The sequence below is a fragment of the Trifolium pratense genome, linkage group LG3 (assembly GCF_020283565.1).
Source record: "Trifolium pratense cultivar HEN17-A07 linkage group LG3, ARS_RC_1.1, whole genome shotgun sequence".
In the NCBI taxonomy this organism is placed as follows: Eukaryota; Viridiplantae; Streptophyta; class Magnoliopsida; order Fabales; family Fabaceae; genus Trifolium; species Trifolium pratense.
This window is the reverse complement of record NC_060061.1, coordinates 16,864,373-16,887,342: the sequence shown is the minus strand read 5'-3', so window position 1 is coordinate 16,887,342 and position 22,970 is coordinate 16,864,373. Positions and strand designations below refer to the sequence as shown.

Genomic DNA, 22,970 nt, shown 5'->3' with positions numbered 1-22,970 from the left:
TTATTGATGACAATTATATAGTTCATCATCAATTGGACACTTTAACTCAAATTTATTTGTTTATTAATTATTTTTTGAGTGAAGATCTTACAATTTAGTCCTCACAATTTTTTGACAGTTCAATTCAATCACTAATAAAAAAAAAATTAAATTAATCTCTGATATTTTTATGATGAAGGACAAGTTAGTCTCTAGTTCATTATAATAGAGGACTAATTTCTCTGAAATATTTAAATGTCAAAGATTAATTTAAAATTTATTTTTGTTAGATATTGAATTTAACCGTCAGAAAATTATATGGATCAAAATGGGTCTTTACTCCTATTATTTTATAGGAAAACAAATTTAAATTAGCAAGCAACCAAGTAGAAGAGGGCTTTCTAAATTTAATTTCACCATTATTTGACTTAAATCAATTAACTTCGTTAGTTGGTTTAAGTTTTAACTGATTGATTAATACTCCCTTCGATCATTATTATAAGTAAAAAAAATCACTTTTTAGGTTTATTGAAAAACTAATATATCTAGTCTATAATATAGACCAGATATATCCGTTTACCAATGAACCTAATTAAAATGTGATTTTTTTTGTTTATAATAATGACAGGAGAAAGTACTAGAATTCATTTGTTTCCTTGAATTGTTTTTTCGTTTTGAATTTTTTTATCCACAGTCCCAAATTATGGTTGTTAATTTCGGTTCAATTAGAAAGAACCGACATTGTATCCAATAAAAAGAAAAAATAATGAAGTGAATAAACTCACTTTTTGTTGTATCATCTTCACCATTAATTTGGCATTGTGCAAAATTTACATATTTCAACCTACATTGTAGTTTTGTCGACTACACTGAGTTTTTTTTTTTTTTTTTTTTTTTTATAATTTTATAAACCGGATATATCTCTCTATGCATAGAAGAGGCTAATCCTTCAAATCTCGTGAGATCTAAGTGGACGAAAAATTCACCTTAAAAATTCTAACGCATATTTAAATCATTATGTCGTGACTGTACGACTTGCACGAAAAAGGTGACTACATCAAATCTATTTCAATGTTTTGGAAAACACAAGTAGAACATGGAGAAAACACCAATGGTTGTTTTTTTACCAAATTAAGATTTTCAATAAAAAAATATCTCTATTTTAATAAAATAAATATCTATTTTTTTCCTTCTTAATCTTCAATCACATAATAAAAAAGGCCATGTAATACACTTTTATTGTAATATAAAGACAATATGCAGTATATTAGTAGCTTAATTACACATTTAGTCCTTATCTTTATTTTAGGTTTTAAGTTAATCTCTTATCTTTTAAAAGTTTCAAGTTGGTCCCTTATCTTTTCTGTCGTTCAATTAGTTAGTCTCTCCCGTCAAATTTTTTACTAACATCGTTGTATTTTGACACGTGTCAAAAGATTATTGGTGGTTTCCGTTTGCCACGTTTCAAAAACTAACATTGTTAGTAAATTGAATGGGAGGGACTAACTAATTAAACAACAGAAAATATAAGGAACCAACTTGAAACTTTTAAAAAATAAGGGACTAACTTAAAATCTAAAATAAAGATAAAGGACCAAATATTAAACAAAAATAAAATAAATTAGTAATATTTCATTATTAGTAAATACGGCAATGAATGAAAATAATGAAGAATAATGTATTTTGGGACAAGGAACAAATAAATGGATGTTGGAGGATGATAATAATAATAATAATAAGTTGATTATGAAGTATAAGCACCTTTTAGGACAGTTTTTACATCCGTATGTTGAAGCTTACTTATTTCCTTCTAAACAGTGAACGTGACTACGACAAAAAAAAAAAAGTGAACGTGACTCATTCCCATATATGATTTCTTTAAATATTCAAAGATTATAATGATATTTGAGTTACCAAGTAATTTCCAATATTGTGTAATAATAAAAGTAATTTCCAATATTATTAGAAGTTTTAATCTTGGAGACTTGTTCAATTTTTGTATAATAATGATATGGACAAACAAAGAACACGACAAGATTATTATTTTTTTAGATTAATAATGTAACCAAAATAGATATTGAAAAAGGGACATGCGTCCTTAAAGTTAATGTACATGACATAAGTATGTAGCAACGTGTAAGTGTAACTCAATGGCAAGTGAGATATTGAACACTTCATTTCATCAGGAGATGATGCAGCCAGTTGAAGCTAAACCAAATATCTATATGAAACTTAACTCACCTGTTACCCTCAAGGTACTAATCTTTTTTCTTCCCTTTTTGTTGTTTCATGTTTTATTTACACATTTTTGTCAATGAATTGAAGTTTGTGTGCATGTTGAGGAAAAAAATAAGTGGACTAATAAAAAAGACTAACTTGATTACCAACATCATCTGACATGACACAAGTGGTAGATGTTTGGGTTGGGTCTCTGCCGATGTGTATATAAACATATGTTTGGAGAGATCAACTTTTTAAATAGATCTTAGGCTAAATTGCATTTTTGCCCCCTAACTTTTATAATAGCATGTCTTGCTACATATGTTGACGTGACATGTGAGTCACTGTCCACGTGTGCGTTGACATTGTCAAAATTAGTGGGGGCCAATAGTGCTATTATGAAAGTTATGGGGGCAAAATGACAAGTTTGTAAAAGTTAGAGGGCCAAAAATACAATTTACCCTAGATCTTAATCATCTTGAGGGATTAACCTCCGCAATTGTGCCAGAAATACATTGGTTTACCAAAAAACCATACGGGTGACGTGAAAGTGAATCTTTCAATTTTTGTGATTATTTTGAAATTTCATTAATTTCCAGAACAAATTGTCCAACTCCTGCAATTTGAAAGACTAAATTGGTGATATTGCAAAACCAAACCATGCTGTTTAATAATTAATCTACTATTGAATAGAGGAAACATGTTAATTTATAGCACCTGGTAACAGTTAATATTGTACTTCACTGATCCTTATTGCAGTTTGAAGATATTGTGCATAAAACCAAACCTAGCAAAAGGGAAGGCTTTTTCTTCAAAAAAGAGATAAATTCTGAAGAGAGACTAATCTTGAAAGGGATCAGTGGCATTGTATTTCCAGGTGAATTGTTAGCAATTTTAGGCCCTTCAGGTAGTGGTAAATCAACTCTGATAAATGCTTTAGGAGGAAAGTTAAATGATAGTAATATAACAAAAGGAACCATAACCTACAATGGGAAACCACTCTCAAAATCAGTGAAACAAAACTTAGGATTTGTTGCTCAACATGACATCTTCTATCCTCACTTATCAGTAAATGAGACACTAGTCTTTTCCGCGCTTCTTCGGTTGCCGAGTAGTCTCTCAAAACAAGAGAAAATGATAAAAGTTAAAGAAGTTATAGATGAGCTTGATTTGAATCATTGTAAGGATACTATAATTGGAGGTCCACTTTTAAGAGGTGTTTCAGGTGGAGAAAGGAAGAGAGTTAGTATAGGGCAAGAATTGTTGACTAATCCAAGTCTATTACTTGTTGATGAAGCTACTACAGGTCTTGATTCAACCATAGCTAGAAAACTTGTGATGAATTTGTGTGAACTAGCTAAAGGTGGAAGAACCGTCGTAATGACCATACATCAACCTTCTAGTAAACTCTTTCATATGTTTCAGAAGATTTTACTGTTATCCGATGGTAACGGTATGTACTTTGGAAAGGGAGATTATGTTCTTGATTACTTCTCTGGCATCGGTTACTCTCCATTGGTCGCCATGAATCCTACAGATTTCTTACTTGATCTTGCAAATGGTATATATTCTGGAAATTCGGAAGAAGATACCGATACTACAAAACAAGAATTAGTATCTGCTTTTGAGAGTAACCTTGCATACCAAGTAAAAACTGAACTTCAAAATTCAATGGTTTTATTTCATGACGACAGTTCAAAATATGAGATATTTGATCATTATTGCACAACTTGGTGGGAGCAGTTTACTATATTACTAAGAAGGGGTTTCAAAGAAAAAAAACATGAACAATTTTCTGTCCACAAAATCTGTCATGTTTTCGCCTTATCATTCTCTGCAGGCCTTCTCTGGTGGCATTCTAAACCTGGTCATATAAAAGACAAGGTACTTAACTCTTTTAGATGATATAACGTCGGTTTAAATTGACTTATTTGAGCTTATCGTATAAAGCCTATTTAGGAGAACTTATGGAAACAACTTACGGCATGCTCATAAGCTGTTTTCAACTATTAGGGGTCGTTTGGATTAACTTATTTTTGAGCTTATGCAAAACAGCTTATGCAAATAAATAAGGTTAAATGTTAATTAATTTAGTATAAGCTGTTTTGCCTAAGCTAAAAAATAAGCTAATCCAAACAGGTAATTTCCATAAACTCTCCATAATAGCTTAAGAAACCAACTTATAGCTTATATGCAAACAGTTTCTTACATGAGCACTTAATTAAGTTGTTTATCCAAATACGGCTATAGTACTTTCGCAAAATGAATCCAAGACCTTTTTCCTGATTGTTTTTCCTATTTTTGTAGGTAGGACTACTTTTCTACTATACACAATTCTGTGGATTCATACCTATGGTTCAATCCCTCTTTACATTTCCCGAAGATCGCGCAATGATAATAAAAGAAAGGTCTTCATGCATGTATAGACTCTCATCATACTTCATAGCAAGTAATGTTATTGATCTTCCAGTTCAACTTTTCATGCCAACACTTTTCATCACCATTACTTATTGGATGGGAGGACTTAAAGCCAATGCTTCAAATTTCATTCAAACACTAAGTGTTTCTCTTTTGTATGCTATGGTATCACAAAGTATTGGACAAGCTATTAGTGCAATGCTGGTAAATAATCCAAAGTTGGTTGTTACATCTGGATCGCTGATTATGACATTACTTGTTCTAACTAATGGATACTTTATTCAAAATATGCCAGCATTTTTATCATGGATTAAGTACTTATCTCATAGCTATTATTACAATAAGCTCTTGTTGGGGTCACAGTTCAAGGATGATAACATTTATTCATGTGGTGAAAATGTTACTTGCTTAGTTGGGAATTATCCTACAATTAAGCATATTGGTCTTGATAAACAAGGTATGTATGTTGCTGTCTTGGTGGCAATGCTTGTTGGCTATAGAATTATTGCCTATTTTGCCCTTATGGTTCGTATGACACGTAATTAAGGATTATATTCTAGGCGCAATAAAAAAACTCCTTTGGGGGTTGACACATTGAGTTGAGTCATCCCTTTCGCTCGCTCTTGTTGTGACTTAAGTGAGATTTTTGAATTCTATATATATATATATATATATATGTAATTCCAACACATATTTTGTACTGTATGAAAGTATACGTCCAGATAAATTGTGTCGTCTGAAAACATCCATTTGAAATATGTCTAGTGGTAAAGTATATTTTGGGCCATATATATATTTACATGAATGATCTCTAGTGGTAAAGTTCTACTTACATCTACATAAGTTCTGTTAACCATAACTCCGAGTTAGCAATTTTGATACATTTAGGACCAATATGATCAAGTTACATTTTTTTTAATTTTATTTTTGGCTTTCACCACCGGTTGAATCTGGTTCGGGGGTCAGTTCCGACATCAAGTGGTTCAAGTCCCCCCTCGATCGCATTTGCAGTGATCAAACTGTGATCATTCCTACCAAGTTCAGCGTCAATCACCATCGAATCAACTAGTAAATTGAGTTACATTTTAAAGGACTAAAAGAAAACTATAGTGAATTAAATGAGCTATTTCTGAGGAGATAATAATATGAGTTTAATGGATTACTTTGTAAAGAAGTATTAAGCAAAGGAAAGAAGTAACGAAGAAAAGTAGTACTCACGAGTAGCTAGAAGGACCAAGGTAAGGGTCCTTGTTATGAATTAAAATGACACTTACTAATTAAGTCTTTACTTCAGTGAATATTTAACGCCGTTTTACATACTCCATTTAGAAAGAAAAAATTAATGTACTTTTTGCAAGTTTTGGGAAAAATTAAAACGACTGAGTGTGTTTTGCGTGATAGGTTCAAAGAAGAGTCGTTTTAAGCAACAATTTAATTTACTCATTTACAATCTTAACCTTCTATAATTTGTTTTCTTAAGTAGTTCCACGAAAGAACAGTTTAAGGTCTGATCAATTGATTTTAACAGTTTATTCTTACTTTTATTAACTTAAATAAATAATAATTTTGTAAAAAAAATATTAACAATTATTTTTAAACGTTTATTCATATGGAGAGATAGGGAGAACAAATAACATACACTATCATGCTACTAGTTTGAATGTGTGATTACATGTCTAATGAGGTTTGTTCAAAAAATTATAAGCATGATACTTCCTTCCATAACCTTGCATCCGCCCCTGATGCCAAAGTATCAGGTTGATCAATACAAGAAAGCAACAATGAGAGTGAATGACAATGGCCTAATTAGAGAGAGGAATGTGGTGATAATTTTGTTGGGTGGCCCTTAATACGGATGTGCAAGTAAATGGTGGCATTTGTGCGGGGTGTGGTGGTATCATAAAGAGACAAAAACGGTGACTGAATGTGGCCTTAGTAAATTCTTGGGCAGCTTAGCAAAGTTATGGGGAGTGATGGAATGACTACTAACTTGGAATAGTGAATTTAAAAAGTTATGGGGAGTGATGGAAGGACTCTAACTTGGATTTTTATTTTCGTGCCCTTCATTATTTCTCGCGCGCCCCCGTAAAATAACCAAAATAATTGATCTCTATTTAGGTAGTGAATGAAGTTCGCTGGTTACGTAGCGTGTAATAGTTTTTAACCTAATGACAATGTTTTCACCTGTCACACACCCCTGATGAAATAACAACATGGATTAAAAACAACTATCATTCTTTACTTAGGTACGAACCCCCTTCACCTAGTTCATATTGTAATTAAGTAGTGAACCATGACAGTGCACAAATGTGTGGTATGCAACATACAGATGCTATGAGTTTGTTCGTAGATTCATCCTTTTTGTTTTTAGCGATTTAGAATTTGTATTGCATCGATGTACTCTTATCAATTTAAATGAATGAATACCTTTTATTTAGTCAAAAAAGAAACCATTTTTCATAAGGGTACAAAATTAAAATTCAAAGTTTGAATTCTGACCTTCCGTTAATATTCCTCGTTGTACCGATTGATATTAATATGAGAAAAATAAATATAACACTAACAATAAAATAAATTTACATAGTCAATCAATCACAATCATATTTTTCGACATGTCATCTTCACTTAACTTATTTTTTTTAATATGACATGAACAATTAAACTATTCTTATTAGTTGTCAGTGTGAAATTAATCTATATTAATATATATTTTTAAGAATTTAATTTATATGCACCGTCGGTGTAAAATTATTTTACACATGCGTCCAATAATATACCAACACATTATATATGATATTTAAAAACACATGATGTGTCATGTTCATTAAATGATGTGGCAACACATCATTCGATACATGTGTAAAAAATCTTTACACTGACAGTGTACAACAATTAAACTCATTTTTTAAACTCTATTAACATATTTAATTTTTTTTGAAAAGATTAATATATTTAAATTTAAATGATATCATTCAAATATTTACGATTTATACCTTTTAGACATATAGCATTGATTTTTTTGATAAGTAATCTAACATATTTTTTTGCTTACTGCGGAGACAGCGTGTCACACACCGCCTTTATTATTTAGGCTAACGTGTCAACGGCTATATTTTAACTGCATCATGACCGTCAAAATATCCACATCAGCATAATCGTAGCCGTCTATCCTAACTCCTCTGCTTCCTATATAAACCTCATCAATCCAACAAGTTTCCCTAAGCGTTCTATATTTTCAATTTTGCAGCGAGATAAGTCGAATCCTGGCTGGTTTTGGGATTCTTGATACAGCTCCAGATAAGTCGAATCCTGGTTGGTTTTGCGATTCTTGATACAGCTCCAGATAAGTCGAATTCAACTTTGAACATGTCTTTCTTGATTTTGATTTCTTTGATTCTAAAATTTGATTTTTCATGTTTCTTGATTTTTTGATCCGTTGTGAAAGGTTGATTTTAGGGTTTTGCTTCTATTTCTTTGTTTCCTTTTTCACTGATCGTCTGTTATAAATGTATTGATATGCTTTTTCTCAGATTGCAGATATCAAGAATTTTACACAATCACACTTCTTTGGACTCTTTGTTTCAAAAAGAGGGTTTTTCATTCTCATTCTCTCGTTACTATTCATTCATTCTACAATCACAGAAAAGAACAACACTCTTTGATTCTACCACCAAGAATCAATCATACACAAAATCAACAACGACAACAACAAGAGTTTTGCAATGGCTTCAAGAATTGTTCCTCAACAACAACCCAAAGGTGCGTGTTTTCTTCAATCATCTTACTAATTTTGATGTTTCATTAATTTTTCTGGGGTTCAATGTTTTGTTCCAAGATTGGAACTTTATTTGATGTTTCATTAATTTTTCTAGGGTTCAATGTTTTGTTCCAAGATTGGAACTTTATTTGATGTTTCGTTAATTTTTCTGGGGTTCAATGTTTTGTTCCAAGATCGGAATTTTATTTGATGTTTCATTAATTTTTCTGGGTTCAATGTTTTGTTCCAAGATTGGAACTTTAGTTTCACGTTTTAAGGGTTTTATCCCAAATCCAACAAAAGGGTCTTGATCTTTTTTCTGGATTTTGTGTTTGGAAGGAAACAGGTGAAAAAGAATGGTGCCGCAGGTGAAGGAAGGAACCGAAGAGCACTTCTTGATATTGGAAACGTTGTCACTCTAAAAGGTGTTGAAGTCAAGCCAAATCGCCCTGTCACAAGGTTCTTTCCCGATCTCTCTCACATTCTCTCTGATTTTGTGATTTTCTCTCTGATTTTAAGATTCCCTATTGATTTTGATGATTCTTTTTGGAGTTTTTGTGCACAACTACTTGCCAATGCTCAAGCAGCAGCAGTTAACGCGAATAAAAAGGTTTTCTTATATTATTTGTTGAATCTCTTTCTTTGATTAATTGATTTAATTTAGTTTATGTTATCCAATGGTAGGTTAGTAATGATGATTGTTTTCTGATTTTTGTATTGTTTTGAAATTGTAGAAACAAGCTTGTGCCAATGGAGATTGGATCCTCTCCACTTCAGGGACTTGGTTTGGAGAATTTTGCTACTCTTCTTTCTTTATTCATAGCTTTTCTTAAAACTATTTTCCTCAACCTTGTTAACCTTTCTGTCTTAAGTGGAGATGTTCAATTCTTTTTGTTTCATTATTTCTTTTATCGATCCCGAGAGCATATATTTATTGATTAGTTGTTTTCTCTTTGGTTTTGCAAGAGGGAGCTGAATATGGAGCTGAGGAAGAACAAGAAGAAGAAGGTGAAGCTCGCAGAGAGTTCGGAATCTGTTACGGTAACCGATTCAGCTTCTGGTTCTGGTTCTGTTCCGGTTAGGAAGAAGGCAATTAAGCAATGTGATTCGCAGTTGGATCTTATAAGAATGGTTTTGGAAAGAGAAGTTGAGAAGAGAAAAAAGAACAATAATGAGAATAAGAAGAATAAGAAAAAGAAGTAAAAAGAGATGAAAGTAGAAGAAGTTGAATTCAATGAAAGAGAATTAAGGAGAGAGTTACCAAATGGTGTTATGGAAATATCACCAGCTTCAACACCTCTTGATTATAACAATGTGAGTTCTCATTGTGTTGTGAAAGTTGGTGTTGATCATAATAGGGTTGTAGCTGTAACGCCACGAAACTTCAGGTCCAAGAATGTTGATAGGGTTGCTCTTGGAAAGTTGCAAGTGGGTTGCTTCAATTGTCTCTATTTATCGATTTTCTGTGTTTTTTTTTTGTCAATTTTGAACTAACTGTTTTGTTTAGGTTGTTCCTTATGGACCAAGCTTGAAGAAGATAAATACTGAGAGGAAGTGTCACTTGTGCCAGAGAAGTGAATCGGTGAATCTCGTCCAGTGTTCTAGCTGTAACAAGGGGTTTTTCTGCTTTGATTGCATTAGAGAGCGGTTTGTAGTTCTTATTACATTCATTTTCTGTGTCCTGTCACTATCCAGTACTTCTGTACTTGTTTATGGTTGTTTAGAAGTTTTATGTTGTGCTGAATTTCTTACTTGGTCGGAATTCTCGTCATTTGTTGTTGGGTATTTGACTTTATTCGAAAACCTGTTGATTTGATTGTTTAGGGATTTGTGTGTTATTCTTTTGGGGCAATGCAGAAACTTAAATTTTGAAAAGCACGATTTAATATGCCAAAAACATAGAGGTTGGGTACTTTTTTATGTTGTTAAGACTTAAGAGAGATGAGTGGAATGATCATCGTTGTCAGCAGAAGTTAAGAAGAAAATCATGAAATTTAAAAATGAAAACAGAAATTGTCATTTTTTTCTCTCGCAATTTGCAGAAATTAGTAATACAAGTTGGGCCAATGATGGTTTGTGCTAAGATAATTCATAAATGTGATTTATGTAGTCTGTTTCTCTTGAATTTAGAATTAAAACATGAGACGTTTGACACTAGAAAAGAAGTTAAGAAGGCGTGCCCAGTTTGTCAAGGAACTTGCACTTGTAAGGTCTGCTTGGAAGACCAATGTAACGACAGTGAAAGTAAGGTCTGGCATCAAACATTTGTGCTTTTCTACTTGACCAATGTTTTGTTAATAGCATATTCTGACACCTCCGTTTTTGCCCTGTTATTTCAGTCCTATTTATCTGGTAAAAGTAGAGTTGATAGAATACTCCATTTTCATTATTTGATCTGCATGCTCCTTCCAGTACTAAAGCGAATAAGTGAAAACCTAGAAACTGAGCTAGAAACAGAAGCAAAAATCAAAGGTAGTTTTTTTTCATTCCTCTAACATTGATGTTTTCCAAAGCAGCTTTGTTTGTTACAAATGTATCTTAGATGCCATGTTCTGTAACAGGGAAAAATATTTCTGATATTCAAATCAATCAGGTTGAATTTGGCTACAATGAAAATATTTATTGGTAAGTTCTCGTCTTCAGATGGTATAATTATTTTTTCTTTTCAATCTGCTTGTTAACTAGTGCACTGGTCTCAGCAATCACTGCAATACACCCATCCTGGATCTTCATAGACGTTGTTCACTATCTTCAAGGTAAGCATCGTCAATACCGAGAGAAAGTTCCTGAATCTCTGAAGCTTCAGAGAAAGCGTAAGAACAACGATGAAGCTACAGAAACTGTTGTAGTCGATAATGCGGAAGCTAGAGCACCGAGGGAGCTGAATATGGAGCTGAGGAAGAACAAGAAGAAGAAGGTGAAGCTCGCAGAGAGTTCGGAATCGGTTACGGTAACCGATTCAACTTCGGGTTCTGGTTCTGTTCCGGTTAGGAAGAAGGCAATTAAGCAATGTGATTCGCAATTGGATCTTATAAGAATGGTTTTGGAAAGAGAAGTTGAGAAGAGAAAAAAGAACAATAATGAGAATAAGAAAAAGAAGAAGAAGAAAAAAGAGATGAAAGTAGAAGAAGTTGAATTCAATGAAGGAGAATTAAGGAGAGAGTTACCAAATGGTGTTATGGAAATATCATCAGCTTCAACACCTCTTGATTATAACAATGTGAGCTCTCATTGTGATGTGAATGTTGGTGTTGATCTTAATAGGGTTGTAGCTGTAACGCCACGAAACTTCAGGTCCAAGAATGTTGATAGGGTTGCAAGTGGGTTGCTTCAATTGTCTCTATTTATCGATTTTCTGTGTTTTTTTTTGTCAATTTTGAACTAACTGTTTTGTTTAGGTTGTGCCTTATGGACCAAGCTTGAAGAAGGTAAATACTGAGAGGAAGTGTCAAGTGTCACTTGTGCCAGAGAAGTGAATCGGTGAATCTCGTCCAGTGAATCGGTGAATCTTATAAGAATGGTTTCTAGCTGTAACAAGGAGTTTTTCTGCTTTGATTGCATTAGAGAGCGGTTTGTAATTCTTATTACATTCATTTGCTGTGTCCTGTCACTATCTAGTATTTCTGTACTTGCTTATGGTTGTTTAGAAGTTTTATGTTGTGCTGAATTTCTTACTTGGTCGGAATTCTCGTCATGTGTTGGGTATGTGACTTCATTCGAAAACCTGTTGATTTGATTGTTTAGGGATTTGTGTGTTCTGTTATTCTTTTGGGGCAATGCAGAAACTTGAATTTTGAAAAGCATGATTTAATATGCCAAAAACATAGTTAGAGGTTGGGTACATTTTTATGTTGTTAAGACTTAAGAGAGATGTGTGGAATGATCATCGTTGTCAGCAAAAGTTAAGGAGAAAATCATGAAATTTAAAAATGAAAACAGAAATTGTCATTTTTTTTTTCTCTCGCAATTTGCAGAAATTAGTAATACAAGTTGGGCCAATGATGGTTTGTGCTAAGATAATTCATAAATGTGATTTATGTAGTCTGTTTCTCTTGAATTTAGAATTAAAACATGAGACGTTTTCCAAAACATTTTGACACAAATAGGTATCTTGACACTAGAAAAGAAGTTAAGAAGGCGTGCCCAGTTTGTCAAGGAACTTGCACTTGTAAGGTCTGCTTGGAAGACCAATGTAACGACAGTGAAAGTAAGGTCTGGCATCAAACATTTGTGCTTTTCTACTTGACCAATGTTTTGTTAATAGCATATTCTGACACCTCTGTTTTTGCCCTGTTATTTCAGTCCTATTTATCTGGTAAAAGTAGTGTTGATAGAATACTCCATTTTCATTATTTGATCTGCATGCTCCTTCCAGTACTAAAGCGAATAAGTGAAAACCTAGAAACTGAGCTAGAAACAGAAGCAAAAATCAAAGGTAGGTTTTTTCATTCCTCTAACATTGATGTTTTCCAAAGCAGCTTTGTTTGTTACAAATGTATCTTAGATGCCATGTTGTGTAACAGGGAAAAATATTTCTGATATTCAAATCAATCAGGTTGAATTTGGCTACAATGAAAATATTTATTGGTAAGTTCTCGTCTTCAGATGCTATAATTTTTTTTCTTTTCAATCTGCTTGTTAACTAGTGCACTGGTCTAAGTAATCACTGCAATACACCCATCCTGGATCTTCATAGACGTTGTTCACTATCTTCAAGGTAAGCATCGTCAATACCGAGAGAAAGTTCCTGAATCTCTGAAGCTTCAGAGAAAGCGTAAGAACAACGATGAAGCTACAGAAACTGTTGTAGTCGATAATGCGGAAGCTAGAGCACCGAGGGAGCTGAATATGGAGCTGAGGAAGAACAAGAAGAAGAAGGTGAAGCTTGCAGAGAGTTCGGAATCGGTTACGGTAACCGATTCAACTTCGGGTTCTGGTTCTGTTCCGGTTAGGAAGAAGGCAATTAAGCAATGTGATTCGCAATTGGATCTTATAAGAATGGTTTTGGAAAGAGAAGTTGAGAAGAGAAAAAAGAACAATAATGAGAATAAGAAGAATAAGAAAAAGAAGATGAAGAAAAAAGAGATGAAAGTAGAAGAAGTTGAATTCAATGAAGTAGAATTAAGGAGAGAGTTACCAAATGGTGTTATGGAAATATCATCAGCTTCAACACCTCTTGATTATAATAATGTGAGCTCTCATTGTGATGTGAAAGTTGGTGTTGATCATAATAGGGTTGTAGCTGTAACGCCACGAAACTTCAGGTCCAAGAATGTTGATAAGGTTGCAAGTGGGTTGCTTCAATTGTCTCTATTTATCGATTTTCTGTGTTTTCTTTTTTGTCAATTTTGAACTAACTGTTTTGTTTAGGTTGTGCCTTATGGACCAAGCTTGAAGAAGGTAAATACTGAGAGGAAGTGTCACTGGTGCCAGAGAAGTGAATCGGTGAATCTCGTCCAGTGAATCGGTGATTCTCGTCCAGTGAATCGGTGAATCTTATAAGAATGGTTTCTAGCTGTAACAAGGAGTTTTTCTGCTTTGATTGCATTAGAGAGCGGTTTGTAGTTCTTATTACATTCATTTGCTGTGTCCTGTCACTATCTAGTATTTCTGTACTTGCTTATGGTTGTTTAGAAGTTTTATGTTGTGCTGAATTTCTTACTTGGTCGGAATTCTCGTCATGTGTTGGGTATGTGACTTTATTCGAAAACCTGTTGATTTGATTGTTTAGGGATTTGTGTGTTCTGTTATTCTTTTGGGGCAATGCAGAAACTTGAATTTTGAAAAGCATGATTTAATATGCCAAAAACATAGTTAGAGGTTGGGTACATTTTTATGTTGTTAAGACTTAAGAGAGATGTGTGGAATGATCATCGTTGTCAGCAAAAGTTAAGGAGAAAATCATGAAATTTAAAAATGAAAACAGAAATTGTCATTTTTTTTTTCTCTCGCAATTTGCAGAAATTAGTAATACAAGTTGGGCCAATGATGGTTTGTGCTAAGATAATTCATAAATGTGATTTATGTAGTCTGTTTCTCTTGAATTTAGAATTAAAACATGAGACGTTTTCCAAAACATTTTGACACAAATAGGTATCTTGACACTAGAAAAGAAGTTAAGAAGGCGTGCCCAGTTTGTCAAGGAACTTGCACTTGTAAGGTCTGCTTGGAAGACCAATGTAACGACAGTGAAAGTAAGGTCTGGCATCAAACATTTGTGCTTTTCTACTTGACCAATGTTTTGTTAATAGCATATTCTGACACCTCTGTTTTTGCCCTGTTATTTCAGTCCTATTTATCTGGTAAAAGTAGTGTTGATAGAATACTCCATTTTCATTATTTGATCTGCATGCTCCTTCCAGTACTAAAGCGAATAAGTGAAAACCTAGAAACTGAGCTAGAAACAGAAGCAAAAATCAAAGGTAGGTTTTTTCATTCCTCTAACATTGATGTTTTCCAAAGCAGCTTTGTTTGTTACAAATGTATCTTAGATGCCATGTTGTGTAACAGGGAAAAATATTTCTGATATTCAAATCAATCAGGTTGAATTTGGCTACAATGAAAATATTTATTGGTAAGTTCTCGTCTTCAGATGCTATAATTTTTTTTCTTTTCAATCTGCTTGTTAACTAGTGCACTGGTCTAAGTAATCACTGCAATACACCCATCCTGGATCTTCATAGACGTTGTTCACTATCTTCAAGGTAAGCATCGTCAATACCGAGAGAAAGTTCCTGAATCTCTGAAGCTTCAGAGAAAGCGTAAGAACAACGATGAAGCTACAGAAACTGTTGTAGTCGATAATGCGGAAGCTAGAGCACCGAGGGAGCTGAATATGGAGCTGAGGAAGAACAAGAAGAAGAAGGTGAAGCTTGCAGAGAGTTCGGAATCGGTTACGGTAACCGATTCAACTTCGGGTTCTGGTTCTGTTCCGGTTAGGAAGAAGGCAATTAAGCAATGTGATTCGCAATTGGATCTTATAAGAATGGTTTTGGAAAGAGAAGTTGAGAAGAGAAAAAAGAACAATAATGAGAATAAGAAGAATAAGAAAAAGAAGATGAAGAAAAAAGAGATGAAAGTAGAAGAAGTTGAATTCAATGAAGTAGAATTAAGGAGAGAGTTACCAAATGGTGTTATGGAAATATCATCAGCTTCAACACCTCTTGATTATAATAATGTGAGCTCTCATTGTGATGTGAAAGTTGGTGTTGATCATAATAGGGTTGTAGCTGTAACGCCACGAAACTTCAGGTCCAAGAATGTTGATAAGGTTGCAAGTGGGTTGCTTCAATTGTCTCTATTTATCGATTTTCTGTGTTTTCTTTTTTGTCAATTTTGAACTAACTGTTTTGTTTAGGTTGTGCCTTATGGACCAAGCTTGAAGAAGGTAAATACTGAGAGGAAGTGTCACTGGTGCCAGAGAAGTGAATCGGTGAATCTCGTCCAGTGAATCGGTGATTCTCGTCCAGTGAATCGGTGAATCTTATAAGAATGGTTTCTAGCTGTAACAAGGAGTTTTTCTGCTTTGATTGCATTAGAGAGCGGTTTGTAGTTCTTATTACATTCATTTGCTGTGTCCTGTCACTATCTAGTATTTCTGTACTTGCTTATGGTTGTTTAGAAGTTTTATGTTGTGCTGAATTTCTTACTTGGTCGGAATTCTCGTCATGTGTTGGGTATGTGACTTTATTCGAAAACCTGTTGATTTGATTGTTTAGGGATTTGTGTGTTCTGTTATTCTTTTGGGGCAATGCAGAAACTTGAATTTTGAAAAGCATGATTTAATATGCCAAAAACATAGTTAGAGGTTGGGTACATTTTTATGTTGTTAAGACTTAAGAGAGATGTGTGGAATGATCATCGTTGTCAGCAAAAGTTAAGGAGAAAATCATGAAATTTAAAAATGAAAACAGAAATTGTCATTTTTTTTTTCTCTCGCAATTTGCAGAAATTTGAAATACAAGTTGGGCCAATGATGGTTTGTGCTAAGATAATTCATAAATGTGATTTATGTAGTCTGTTTCTCTTGAATTTAGAATTAAAACATGAGACGTTTTCCAAAACATTTTGACACAAATAGGTATCTTGACACTAGAAAAGAAGTTAAGAAGGCGTGCCCAGTTTGTCAAGGAACTTGCACTTGTAAGTTCTGCTTGGCAGACCAATGTAACGACAGTGAAAGTAAGGTCTGGCATCAAACATTTTTGCTTTTCTACTTGACCAATGTTTTGTTAATAGCATATTCTGACACCTCCGTTTTTGCCCTGTTGTTTCAGTCCTATTTATCTGGTAAAAGTAGAGTTGATAGAATACTCCATTTTCATTTGATCTGCATGTTCCTTCCAGTACTAAATCGAATAAGTGAAAACCGTAGAAACTGAGCTAGAAACAGAAGCAAAAATCCAAGGTAGTTGTTTTCATTCCTCTAACATTGATGTTTTCCAAAGCAGCTTTGTTTGTTACAAATGTATCTTAGATGCCATGTTGTGTAACAGGGAAAAATATTTCTGATATTCAAATCAATCAAGTTGAATTTGGCTACAATGAAAATATTTATTGGTAAGTTCTCGTCTTCAGATGCTATAATTTTTTTTCTTTTCAATCTGCTTGTTAACTAAATGTGGACTGGTCTCAGCAATCACTGCAATACACCCATCCTGGATCTCCATAGACGTTGTTCTAATTGTTCGTTGTGAGAAATCATCTCAAGGAAGAACTTCCGGATAAATTAACTCATCAATGTTGAAGCTACCTGATCAAAGGAAAGCTTGTGTTGACAATGAGGGCCATATTTTGGATCAGAAGGACATTTCTTGTGGCAATTTAACTCCTACTTTAGCATTGCCTGAGGAGACAAATTGTAATGATGTTGAAAAAGTGTCATGCCCTCCTACGTTAACGTTGCCTGAGGAGACAAGTTGTAATGATATTGAAAAAGTGTCATGCCCTCCTACGGAACTTGGTGGTTGTGGTACAGGCCTGCTAGATTTAAGATGCATTTCTCTCATGACTTTGCTCAAAGAGATTGAAGTAAAGGCAGAAGAAATTGTTTGCAGCTATGACATTCCTGACACTTCGGATAAAAGTTCAAGCTGCTCGCTGTGTTTTGACACAGACCTTAATAGTAACCGATATAGCCAGTTGCAGAAAGCAGCTGAGAGAAAAGATCCATCAGATAATTGCTTGTTCTGTCCCATAGTTTTGGACATCAATGGTAGTAACTTTGAGCACTTTCAGAAACACTGGGGAAAGGGCCATCCTATAGTGGTCCAAGATGTGCTCCAGAGGACATCAAACCTCAGCTGGAATCCACTGTTCATGTTCTGTTATTATCTCGAGCAGAGCATTACAAAGTACGAGAATAATAAAGAGTTACTTATATCCTGTTTGGATTGGTGTGAGGTTAGTATATGGCGAACTTCTTTTAAAGTGATTTCATAATTTGATACTTCTATTTGACCAAAAAAAAGTTAAAACTGTCGTAGAGTAATAGATATTCTATTCAAAATGTTTTTTATTCTAAATGTAGACTAAGATTTAGTGCATTTAGCTGTTCCTTTTGATTATGACCATAATAGTGTTGCAATTGAACCAAAATGTTATTGTTAAGTGTGTATTTTATTGGCAGGTGGAAATAAACATTAGGCAGTATTTTACTGGATCCCTCAAATGTCGTCCTCAGAGAAACACTTGGCATGAGATGCTGAAGCTGAAGGGATGGCTGTCTTCCCAAGTATTCAAAGAGGAGTTTCCAGCCCATTTTTCTGAAGTAATTGATGCTCTACCAGTTCAAGAATACATGAATCCCATGCCTGGTCCTCTGAATTTAGCTGCAAAGTTGCAACACGGGAGTGTGAAACATGACATTGGGCCATATGTCTATATTTCATATGGTTGTGCTGACATAGAAGCTGATTCTGTGACAAAACTCTGCTGCGACTCACATGATGTGGTATGTGTCCTTGTTATGTTATTCTTCTTAAATACAACTAGAATAATGCTTCCCTGCATTAAGACTTTATTTTCTGATGTTGTTTCCATATTGTTTTTTTTAATTTAATAAGTTAATGATGGTTGCATATGATCTATATATCCAGGTTATGTTCAAAACAGAGAAATAAAACTAAAAAAAGTTGGCAATCCTTGCAAGCCCCTCAATGATCTGCTTGTTTACTCCAAGCAGTGCATTATTGTCCAATATGATTTTACATCCCACTATAAAGAATTTGGTAGAAAGGTAAACAGAGAAAGTGATTGATTGTAAAGTTGATATATTAATACACTAAAACATGTTTTCCAATTTTCGTTTTTATACTCCAATGTTTGCCTTGATGAGATAATAGGTTAATTAAAAAAGTTTTCCACCACACATTTGAAATATGATGAGACATCTCATTTTTTTCTTCAGAGACATCTCATTTTTTTCTTCAGAGACATCTCATTTTTTTCTTCAGAGACATCTCATTTATCTTTTAATGAATGCAACAAAATGTGCTAGGTAAATGGGCAATTGCTTAATTTGAAAGGAATGCATGTTCCTTGCAATTCTGATCACCGAATTGGTTTGGAGAATTATGCTACTATTATTTCTTTATTCTTGGTTTTTTCTACAGGTATTTTCATTTTTTTCTTCAGAGACATCTCATTTTTTTTTCAGAGACATCTCATTTATCTTTTAATGAATGCAACAAAATGTGCTAGGTAAATGGGCAATTGCTTAATTTGAAAGGAATGCATGTTCCTTGCAATTCTGATCACCGAATTGGTTTGGAGAATTATGCTACTATTATTTCTTTATTCTTGGTTTTTTCTACAGCTATTTGTCACGTCGTAATTTTGCTGTACATGTCTGGTGTTCACAGGGTTACATGGATTTGGTTTATTTCACAAGTGTCCTTTCTCAAATCTGCAACATGTTAATTTTTACGTCCGAAGTGAAGAAATTGGAGATGAGTACCTCTGCGATACATTTTTCTGTCTGTGTTATATATTTTCATCTATTGCTATTTGACAATCTGAACTCCCCCGGCTATATTTTAACTGCATCATGACTGTCAAAATATCCACATCAGCATAATCGTATTGTTCTATCCTAACTCCCCCGCTTCCTATATAAACCTCTTCAATCCAACAAGTTTCCCTCAACGTTCTATATTTTCAATTTTGCAGCGAGATAAGTCGAAAGGTTGAGTTTAGGGTTTGCTTCTATTTCTTTGTTTCCTTTTTCACTGATCGTCTGTTATAAATGTATTGATATGCTTTGCTTTTCTCAGATTGTAGATATCAAGAATTTTACACAATCACACTTATTTGGACTCTTTGTTTCAAAAATAGGGTTTTTCATTCTCATTCTCTCATTACTATTCATTCATTCTACAATCACAGAAAAGAACAACACTCTTTGATTCTACCACCAAGAATCAATCATACAAAAAATCAACAACAACAACAACAAGAGTTTTGCAATGGTTTCAAGAATTGTTCCTCAACAACAACCCAAAGGTGCGTGTTTTCTTCAATCATCTTACTAATTTTGATGTTTCATTAATTTTTCTGGGGTTCCATGTTTTGTTCCAAGATTGGAACTTTATTTGATGTTTCATTAATTTTTCTGGGGTTTTATCCCAAGATTGGAACTTTAGTTTCACGTTTTAAGGGTTTTATCCCAAATCCAACAAAAGGGTCTTGATCTTTTTTCTGGATTTTGTGTTTGGAAGGAAACAGGTGAAAAAGAATGGTGCAGCAGGTGAAGGAAGGAACCGAAGAGCACTTCTTGATATTGGAAACATTGTCACTCTAAAAGGTGTTGAAGTCAAGCCAAATCGCCCTGTCACAAGATTCTTTCCCTATCTCTCTCACATTCTCTCTGATTTTGTGATTTTCTCTCTGATTTTGAGATTCCCTATTGATTTTGATGATTCTTTTTGGAGTTTTTGTGCACAACTACTTGCCAATGCTCAAGCAGCAGCAGTTAATGCGAATAACAAGGTTTTCTTATATTATTTGTTGAATCTCTTTCTTTGATTAATTGATTTAATTTAGTTTATGTTATCCATTGGTAGGTTAGTAATGATGATTGTTTTCTGATTTTTGTATTGTTTTGAAATTGTAGAAACAAGCTTGTGCCAATGGAGATTGGATCCTCTCCTTCATTATCCTCTCCACTTCAGGGACTTGGTTTGGAGAACTTTGCTACTCTTCTTTCTTTATTCATAGCTTTTCTTAAAACTATTTTCCTCAACCTTGTTAACCTTTCTGTCCGAAGTGGAGATGTTCAATTCTTTTCGTTTTATTATTTCTTTTATCGATCCTGAGAGCATATATTTATTGACTAGTTATTTTCTCTCTGGTTTTGCAAGAGAGGTAATCGATAAACTCAATTCCTTTTGGTTCTATCTTCCTCTTGATGTTGAGGTTAGATTTGGTTCTTCTTGCTGGTTTCGATCTTGGAATTTTCGGTTCATATTTTAATAATCTGCAGCTACTAATGAATCGTTTGGGTTTTAATTGATTGCTCTTCCAATTCTTCTTTGATCATGTGCACTTTTTGATATAATTTGTCATTTGATAAATGTGCTTATTGCTTTTAAAATTAAAATGAATATTAAGATATTCGTTTATTCATTTTGTAGTCATCTTATTTCTCATTTCTGGATATCTGGAACAATTTGCAATTCTTGATCATAATGGATACGAATGATAATGGCTACAGATTCATAGATAAAATTTCTTCATTGAGTCGTTATTTATTATTTTTGTTTTTGAGTTTTGATCGTAAGACACAAATTGAATTGTGAACCTGTTTTTGCAGCGTGGTTCGTCAAAATAATGATCTTCTTTCATCATAGCATGGAGCCTCAAGTTTTGGTTTGCATATTTATTTTTAAATATATTTTCATGATATTTTATTTCCTCTGGTGTTGCAGGGACGATAATACTTTTCTTTCTCATGTTTGATCTTCCCGTTTTGTATTCTGATTCTTTTTTTTTTTAGTCTTTGATTGAGGTTTGATTTGGGTCTGACTTTGATACATGTTAATCGAAAAACGCCGTTTTCTATAGTGCATTATGTTTTGAAACAATAACATTTGATTAGTATCAAGCCTCAGGTTTTTTGCAGTTCCTCTCTTTGAATGCGAATTATTTTCGTTTCTTTTTTTATCTGGCCAATTCTTGTGTTCTAGTCTTCTGGATTTGCTCCTCTATGATTTACCATTACTACTTATTCTTTCTTACTAATGTTGAAAACTATACATGATTTAAGATTTTTTGTTTTGTTTTTGTTTTTGTTTTCGTGTTTTGGGAGAGCTTGGTGGGCCTATCTTTGTTATGCTGATTTGTGACTTGGTTTGAAGAACTATGGTACTGTTCTTTCTTCTTGGTTCTTTTTCTACAATCTGTTTGTTACAGCCTAATTTTAATTTTCTTGTGGTGTTAACAGAGTAAGATTTACACGGGTTTGGTATACCACAAAAGTTTCCTACTTTTTCAAACACTGAACCTTTTTAATCACCATCTTAAGTGTCTTATGTGGACGAATCAACCTTACACGTGTGAACCATAATGTTCAGTTGGCTGTGTTACATATTTTTTCTAGGATTTAATTTGGTGATCTGTACTCATATTTAAATTCTTCACATTTCAATATAGTTGTTTCAGCATCCACACTTGATTCCTTTGTGAAAGCTTATGGCGAGGGTATCATATTCTTCCAGTGTTGAAGTTTATGTGAGTTTCTGTAACGTTTTACTTCGTGGTTTAACATACAAAATTCTGGAGTAACTCTTTCCTTCCCAAGGTAAGGATTTTCGACAACTTGGTTATGTTGACCTGTTTCATTGGCCCACAAAAATTGTGACGTTTCATATTGAGCACACCATGATATTAAATTTATAGTGAGGATATGATGTTGATCTATAGTAAATTCTTTTTGTTTCCATCTTTAGCGATTCTGAGGGCATATAGTTCATGATTTGTTATTTATTCTTAGGTGTTGCAGGAGAGGATGTGATTTTGATTTAAGTCTTGATATGCATTTCTCAGAATCAAACTTCTCTTGACTCTTCTTTTACTCATCAAGATTTTGTTTTGTATAATTTTTTTATATAATTCTTTGTTTGGTAATCGAGAGACGCATTTATCCGTTTTGCAGCGGGCTAAGAGCTTTCGATGTCTAGAATGCGTTCATAAAATGGACAAGAGCACAGAGCCAATAGTTTAATTTGGTGATCTCTAATAAATTCTTTTTGTTTCAATCTTTATCGATTCTGAGAGCATAAATTTCATGATTTGTTATTTATTCTTAGGTGTTGCAGGAGAGGATATGATTTTGATTTACGTCTGGATATGCTCTCAGAATTTCACACAATCAAACTTCTCTTGACTCTTCTTTTACTCATCAAGATTTTTTGTATAATTTTTTGATATAAATCTTTGTTTGATAATCGAGAGATGTGTTTATCTTATTTGCAGTGAGCTATGAAGTTTCGATGGAATGCCTTGATAAAATGGACAAGAACATGGAGCGTAAAGTTTTAATTTGGTGATCTCTAGTAAATTATTTTTGTTTCCATATAGTTTTTTTGATATAACTTGT

The 22,970-nt window shown here is 33.6% G+C and overlaps 1 protein-coding gene across 17 annotated transcripts; it reads left to right on the top strand.

The window, feature by feature from the left end:
* Positions 1 to 7,837: 7,837 nt before the first annotated feature.
* Positions 7,838 to 19,551, top strand: LOC123913848 (lysine-specific demethylase JMJ25-like). 17 transcript variants are annotated; one of them, XM_045964736.1, is made up of 23 exons: positions 7,857 to 8,376; positions 8,714 to 8,833; positions 8,927 to 8,984; positions 9,109 to 9,158; positions 9,341 to 9,802; positions 9,882 to 10,021; positions 10,505 to 10,618; positions 10,714 to 10,846; positions 10,936 to 10,999; positions 11,074 to 11,694; positions 11,773 to 12,586; positions 12,677 to 12,809; positions 12,898 to 14,568; positions 14,664 to 14,796; positions 14,885 to 14,948; positions 15,079 to 15,651; positions 15,732 to 15,918; positions 16,455 to 16,560; positions 16,651 to 16,781; positions 16,870 to 16,933; positions 17,010 to 17,776; positions 18,003 to 18,326; positions 19,237 to 19,551. In XM_045964736.1, exons 21-23 carry the CDS (start codon positions 17,114 to 17,116, stop codon positions 19,423 to 19,425), a joined length of 1,176 nt encoding a protein of 391 aa, XP_045820692.1. In that variant the 5' UTR covers positions 7,857 to 8,376; positions 8,714 to 8,833; positions 8,927 to 8,984; positions 9,109 to 9,158; positions 9,341 to 9,802; positions 9,882 to 10,021; positions 10,505 to 10,618; positions 10,714 to 10,846; positions 10,936 to 10,999; positions 11,074 to 11,694; positions 11,773 to 12,586; positions 12,677 to 12,809; positions 12,898 to 14,568; positions 14,664 to 14,796; positions 14,885 to 14,948; positions 15,079 to 15,651; positions 15,732 to 15,918; positions 16,455 to 16,560; positions 16,651 to 16,781; positions 16,870 to 16,933; positions 17,010 to 17,113; the 3' UTR covers positions 19,426 to 19,551. The 17 variants fall into 17 exon arrangements, 13 of the variants coding, with proteins under 13 accessions (XP_045820683.1, XP_045820684.1, XP_045820690.1 ...); XM_045964730.1 differs by having other exon boundaries at positions 10,505 to 10,623; XM_045964727.1 differs by having other exon boundaries at positions 7,838 to 8,376; positions 8,721 to 8,833; positions 9,882 to 10,623.
* Positions 19,552 to 22,970: the final 3,419 nt, after the last annotated feature.

Bases quoted from the DNA above. Each gene is read 5' to 3' on its own strand.
- LOC123913848 (XM_045964727.1), top strand. From the start codon at position 17,114: ATGTTGAAGCTACCTGATCAAAGGAAAGCTTGTGTTGACAATGAGGGC. The intron at 17,777-18,002 runs GTTAGTATATGG...TTTTATTGGCAG, and splicing joins CCTGTTTGGATTGGTGTGAG to GTGGAAATAAACATTAGGCA. The intron at 18,327-19,236 runs GTATGTGTCCTT...TGGTGTTCACAG, and splicing joins GCTGCGACTCACATGATGTG to GGTTACATGGATTTGGTTTA.